The sequence below is a fragment of the Sorghum bicolor genome, chromosome 8 (assembly GCF_000003195.3).
Source record: "Sorghum bicolor cultivar BTx623 chromosome 8, Sorghum_bicolor_NCBIv3, whole genome shotgun sequence".
NCBI classification, from domain to species: Eukaryota; Viridiplantae; Streptophyta; class Magnoliopsida; order Poales; family Poaceae; genus Sorghum; species Sorghum bicolor.
In genome coordinates this window covers 5,017,463-5,023,937 of record NC_012877.2, presented here as the reverse complement: position 1 = coordinate 5,023,937, position 6,475 = coordinate 5,017,463, and the positions used below count along the sequence as shown (strand labels likewise).

Here is a 6,475-nt window from a genome sequence, read left to right as displayed (position 1 = left end):
CATTTTTTAAAAAAATTACCATTCTCAATATTGTGGTGTTGGAAAAAAAATTATGCTAGTTTAAGATTTTGTTGGATCCTGTGGTCTAAAGTTTAGCCACTAAACTTCACTTTAATTCTTGAGGCTCCAAATAGGTATTCAAAAGTGTTGTTTAAAGTTTAGCCAACCTTACAAAAGGTCAATTAGTTGATTAGACCATATAAGTGAGTGATATATAAGTTAGCCCTAGCCAACTAAATCTTAAACCATTTGATCCAAACATTGACTAACTTAGCCCCTTTTTGTCATCAAAAGAATAGCACGCAAAACATCTGAAGTTTCTGTATATCACCTAACCGTATATAGCTCCCACGGTTCTATAAAAAGAAAGAAAAATAAATTGGTTATTTTAGATGACAGAACACCACCAGTACCATGGAACTGGCTCGATATACTTTTTACTAGAACTAAAAAGATTGCATGGTTGCAATATTGACCATTGCATGACATTTTGCACCCATACTTGTTTGATTACAAGGAGATATGCCGTATGCGGAAGGCACTACTACAAATATATTTCAATTTTTAGTACGATTTTTCTTGCTTTTTTTAAATAACTTTGCATTTTATTATATCTAGGGATGATCATTTACATTATGAGACATCGTACAAACTCTGGGAGGAGACTAATCCAAACATGCGAATGATCCGGGTCCCAATTCGAGCAAGCTCTCGTGCACACCTATTGCTAGAGCGTGGCACATGAACAACATCAACTCGAATAAAATTCTAGACATGAGAAACTTTGCTTCTCTAAACTACACGCCACAAGCTGAAAAATCATAAGAGCGGGATTGTAGAGCATCAACTAAAATTGTCAAATTAGTCTCCAAAATAATCTAGGACAAACCATGATCCATTGCTACAGAGAAGGCAACAAGACAAGCCTGAGACTCAGCACTCAATGCATCATGTACCACGTTGATTCTACATGCTCCAGCCACCACTGTAGCACCTTTATGATCCCTCACAATAAAACCCCAAGTACCTTTCAACCTGTATAAAAGCTCCATCAATATTAAATTAGGACATTGGCTGTTGGAGGAACCCAGCAAGAAATCTCACTTTTCCTCTTATTTGGCCTCTTCTATGTATGAAGAGTATCAATATATTTTGTAGAAAGCACCTTGTGAACCATCTCCTCACTAAACATGATTTTATCTTCAGCGTTTGCCTTGTTACAAGTTCCTTGCTGGCTTGGCTAGAACAGGCGATGACAATGTTTCACCGCTAGTTCAAGAGTCGGTGGGGCGCAACGGCATGAAAAACCAGCATTGAATTATTTTTACCACTGGATAACAAACCACACCAGAGAAACCAAAGCACACACACATGCTTATGAGATGCATAGTTGATAACTTTATAGTTTATGTTGGCTTGTGAAATAAAAAAGGAATTTACAACTTTATATATCTCGAAGAGATCTACAACTTTATAGTTGATAGTTTTATTATTTGAAATCATTTGGATCCAATAAATTTTGTTTAAAGTTCTCATAGTTTCAAATTAAAAAATTTTAAATTAACCAAATGATTGCAGATGAAGAAGGACCAAAACGAAAGTTATAGATCTTGAAAAGACAAATCATTGCAGTTAAGAACTTTTTCATTTAAATGCTATATGGTCCAGAAATTTAGTATGAAGTCCTCACATGTTTTTATGCCCAATCTCGTTCGCTTGAGCTTATCTACCGAATCTGCTAGCCATTCAACAATGTTTTTCTCTGACAACAAATTAGTGAATAGTACTTTTAGCCATGGGTTTTTAGACAAGCAAACAAAATTTGTGATTTTTGGACCACGATTTGGAGTGGTGGCTCGAAATACAGTCGCCTCTATAAATCTTCAATTTGTAGCGGTGGAAAAGCAGAGACAACTAGGACAACTACCTCTACAAATACAACCTAGCTACCTCTATAGTTAAAATATGTAGCACTAACATTCACCCCTGGCCCCTCTATGTAATATCAAAAAATCCTTTCACCCCTTGCCCTAAAAAATGTTTTCACCCCTCACCCCTCTATGCAATATAAAAAATCCTTTCTAGATGCAATTGATAGGTCTTGCCTCATGGGATGACTTGCCTTGTGGGGTGTTTGCTTGTGGTCTTTGGAATTGTTTGTGGGCTCGTGGCATGCCTCATGGGACGACTTGCCTTATGGGTGTTTGCTTTTGGTCTTTGGTACATTGTTTGTGGCATGGGGGTTGGAGCACAATATGGTATGATATACCTCTTGGGCAATTGTCCATCATGCATGGCATAAGTGAAAAAGTTTGAAACACCATGTTACCTATATTTGGTGTCAAATACTATCACACCATAAGGTCCATCCACAAATATCTTATTTGGAGTCAATTGGTGAAATTTGTTCTTAGAATGAGCAAATTAATGCGTGGCCCTAGCCCCATTGTCTTCCTCGTGCTCAGCCTCGTCACCTTTTGCGCACCCCACCCTTGCCTTCCTCACCCACCGTCCACCACACACCCCGTCGTTCCACCCCACCCATTGCTAATCCTAATTGAAGGGCAAGCTCAGACTCCTCACCCCGACCACCGACACTAGCTAATCGAATGTCAAGCACCACTTGCTCAACCACGCCCTCACCACCTCACTTGTCCTTGGGCAAACCGCCACCACCACCTGGTCAACTACCACAGTGGAGCCCCTCCTCCTTCTAAGGTCGTCAACCATGGAGCCTCTCCCTTCCCCCTTCCCTTCCTCGGCCAAAAACCCAAACCCTAACCTTGAAACCCTAATGTCAACAAGTTCGTGTCTAACGACAACGGTGGAGAAGAAAGGTAGGTAAGGCTCATGGGCTAGGGGGTGCACTAGGTGCGACCCGTCGTCCATTAGAGTTTGCGTTCTTGGAAAGTGTAAAATTCTTAGAGAAAATTATTTCCTTGGCCCTAAAAAATGTGCTGCTTGGTTTCTTAGCCCTTTTTTTCCTGAACTTGCTTATTTGGCCCCAAAACAAAATTTCTTTGGTTTCTAGGCCCTTATGTTAGTTTTTAGGTGTGCAAATGAGTGATGATTAGGTGCACCTCTAAACCTCTTTAGTTCAAATATTTATACTACTTCTCTAAAAAAATTAAGAAGTAGTACAAATATTTGAACTAAAGAAGGTGCACCTAAAGGTTACCCCTTTGCACCCATATTAGTTTTATGGGCTAATAGTGTTAAATACATGAAATGACTCTTTTACCCCTAGCGCCAAAGACAGTTCACAGTGGCTGTCTCTATCAATAATTTTCCAAAAGAAGGTACAATATTGTTTTCAAGCACGGCATCATTATTCTTTTTATTTTTTTCAATAATTATTTTTCAAGCCAGAAGTAAAAGAGTCATTTCACGTACGATTTAACACCATTGGCCCATCAAACTAACGAAAGAGCCAAGGAATCAAAGTAAATTAATTTTTTTAGCAAATAAAAGAAAATTCATTTTTGGGGCAAATAAGCAAATTTAAGAAAAAAAAGGCTAAGAAATTAAGCAGCACTTTTTTAGAACCAAGAAAAATAATTTCCTCAAATTCTTATCGCTCTTCGCCTATGGGCCGTAATAACTGGGCTGCCCCCATACATCTAGGTGAAGCGCGGGCGTGCGGATTTGGCGGCCCAAAGCACCCCAAGCATGAAGCATCCCCGGGCTGGGCCGGCCCGGCAACTGTCACCAGTCACCTCGTCTTGCTCGGGCTGGACACGCTTTGTTTCCGCCGCCGCCCTTCCGCCGTCGTGAGTTCGCCGCCGGGAGAGATGGGTTTCGTCGGCGACACGGTGGAGTCGATCCGCTCGATTCAGGTCCGCCACGTGCTCTCGCAGATCATCAGCCTCGGTAGGTGACTCTCTCTGCTACCTCTTCTTCTTATAGTCTCGCCATGGTTTTGTTTCCGCGGGAGCCCTGCAGTGTAGTTCTTGGGTCGATTCCAGTAGGGTTTTGGTGGTTAGTACCGATTATATTCAGAATTTTGGGTGGATTTTGGCCTGTAAGATCGGGGGCGTGGGTTCTTCATCTGCTGCCTCCGTCTTTAGAAGAGCAATTGCCTTGAATAACAGACAACGGTCGCAATGCGCTGAACTGGGATTCCTCCTCCTCCCTGCTTTTCGTTTAATGTTGTAATGTGAATTACTTATGCTCTCTCGTTGAATTCCTATACCTACACCATTATTTGCTTGCAAAATAATTTTGTATGAGTTTCTCAAAAAAAAAAAAAAATTTTGTATGAGAAACCTTGTTATTCAGGGGATAGGGAAAGGGTCACTTTCTGCTACCATGTTAGAGCTTGGTTTGATGCACTCGTGTCCATCTCAATCCAATCCACTCCAACACATGTGGATTGAGTTGAATATGAGTGCATCGAAATAAGCCCTTGTCTGGCATCGAAACAAGCCATGTCTGGTTGGGGGTATGGCTTGCTGCAATTTGGTATTTTCGCTGTTGCTTGCAAAACATGATGGAGTTTTAGCTCTTAGATTTTCCTCTTGGCAGGTATGATTGTGACCTCGGCGTTGATCATATGGAAGGGATTGATAGTTGTGACAGGGAGCGAGTCCCCGGTGGTAGTGGTTCTTTCTGGTAGCATGGAGCCTGGATTTAAAAGGGTATCTCCTTAACAAATCGCATTGAGCTTACAGGTTGTATATGCTTTCATGATATTTATGCGCTGGATGGGTTTTCACTGGATGCTTAGCTGTTAGCTTATGGGATGGTATACTGTGATACTGGTGGTTTACCACTCTGGACTGTGGCATTGGACTTGTATGGCTCATGCATTTTTCATCGACCAGGATTAGTTGGCTCCAGTCTAAAATCTAACAGAAACTACTAGAGGGAACTTTCCATTTTTCTTATCAGATAGTATATGAGTGTACGTTTTTCATTTTCACAAAAAGGATGATACAAATGTATCTGGTCCCTAGGTTCTGGTAGTTTGCACATGGTGAATGACTGCATAATTTCTTTAAGCTCCAGAATTCTGGCCTCAGTTATCCCTAAATTTTCCCTTCTTAAGATGTGTGCCACTCTAGTTGCTGATATGTTATTGTACATATTATCTACTGCTTTGATTTGACTCCAAGGTTTATTATCTGTATCCTTATGAAGTGCCAGCATCTTTCACACCAGTATGCGAGGATGGTTAATTATCTTCTTTACAGGGTGATATCCTATTCTTGCACATGAGCAAAGATCCTATCCGCACAGGAGAAATAGTTGTTTTTAACATCGATGTAAGTCTACTGCTTAGTTGTGAATAAGCAGCTGAATCACGAATTCATTAGTTTTCTCTACACCTCCTTGTAGTGTCTAATGTGTGCCTACACAATCCTTTGGAAACACTAAAATATCATTTGGCTGTTATCTTTGTAGGGCCGTGAAATTCCAATTGTTCACCGTGTAATTAAGGTAATGGATATTCGTTCACAGTTCAAGTCGTCCAATGACTTTTACTTTGGATTTTGTGTCTAATTCTTTTTGCTGGTTCAGTTTATTTATTACTCTTCGGTCTCTATAGGTCCATGAACGTCAGGGCACTGCAGAAGTCAACATCCTCACAAAAGGTGCCATTTCTTATGTGGTCGATGTTTTTTTGTAATTTTACTACTACTCCTTGGTACTATGTATAATTAAGAAAATGTTAACAAACAGCTGCCAACACATGATGTACTGTGCATGTCTATGCAATGTATTTTATTGATATAAGCTACCTTTCAGGTGACAATAATTTTGGGGACGACCGACTTTTATATGCACACGGTCAGCTCTGGCTCCAGCAGCATCACATTATGGGACGTGCTGTTGGGTGAGAATACTCAAGTAGACAAAATCGACCTGTTTCCACACCTGGTGAGGAATAATGACTGACCATATGTTTTCAACTGTGAACAGCTTTCTTCCATATGTTGGCTGGGTTACAATTATCATGACTGAGAAGCCATTTATTAAGGTATACTCATACTTACTGTTTCATGTATTTCCTCTGAAGAATAAATTAATAAAAATACTCGTTCTAGTCAGCCTACCTGAGAACATGTTTTTTTAAATATGTTGAGAGCACCTTACCCATTCTTCTTACTAGTTTAGATTGGACAAGTAGATGAACTAATTGTTTTCTAGGTAGTTCTCAAATATATAGCTACCATATTATTGAAAGAACTGCTTCAACACATTGTCTCTTGCTGCAGTACCTGCTGATTGGTGCACTGGGCTTGCTGGTCATAACAACGAAAGAGTAAAGGTGTCGACCTCCATCATATAACTTGCTCTTATGGTATGACTGTATGAGCAATGAACTTAGGGGGAGCTGTTCGATTTCATGATGTATCAAACAAGAATTTTCCTTGATATGTTATAAGAGCAATAGAGCATACTCACTAATTTAATACAGTCTCTCATGCAACATCCATATTTTCCATTTGATCATGATAAAGTATCCTTTATT

General features: G+C 40.0%; 1 protein-coding gene across 1 annotated transcript; it reads left to right on the top strand.

Annotated features, from left to right (window-relative positions):
* LOC8073502 (signal peptidase complex catalytic subunit SEC11A) lies at positions 3,688-6,448 on the top strand. Its single transcript, XM_002442837.2, has 8 exons — positions 3,688-3,870; positions 4,525-4,637; positions 5,193-5,264; positions 5,404-5,439; positions 5,549-5,594; positions 5,749-5,836; positions 5,923-5,980; positions 6,219-6,448. The coding sequence occupies exons 1-8, from the start codon at positions 3,792-3,794 to the stop codon at positions 6,267-6,269; spliced, it is 543 nt and encodes a 180-aa protein (XP_002442882.1). The 5' UTR covers positions 3,688-3,791; the 3' UTR covers positions 6,270-6,448.

Coding starts and splice junctions, on each gene's coding strand:
- LOC8073502 (XM_002442837.2), top strand. CDS start 3,792: ATGGGTTTCGTCGGCGACACGGTGGAGTCGATCCGCTCGATTCAGGTC. Junction 5,595..5,748: donor AGTCAACATCCTCACAAAAG/GTGCCATTTCTT, acceptor GCTACCTTTCAG/GTGACAATAATTTTGGGGAC. Junction 5,981..6,218: donor CTGAGAAGCCATTTATTAAG/GTATACTCATAC, acceptor CTCTTGCTGCAG/TACCTGCTGATTGGTGCACT.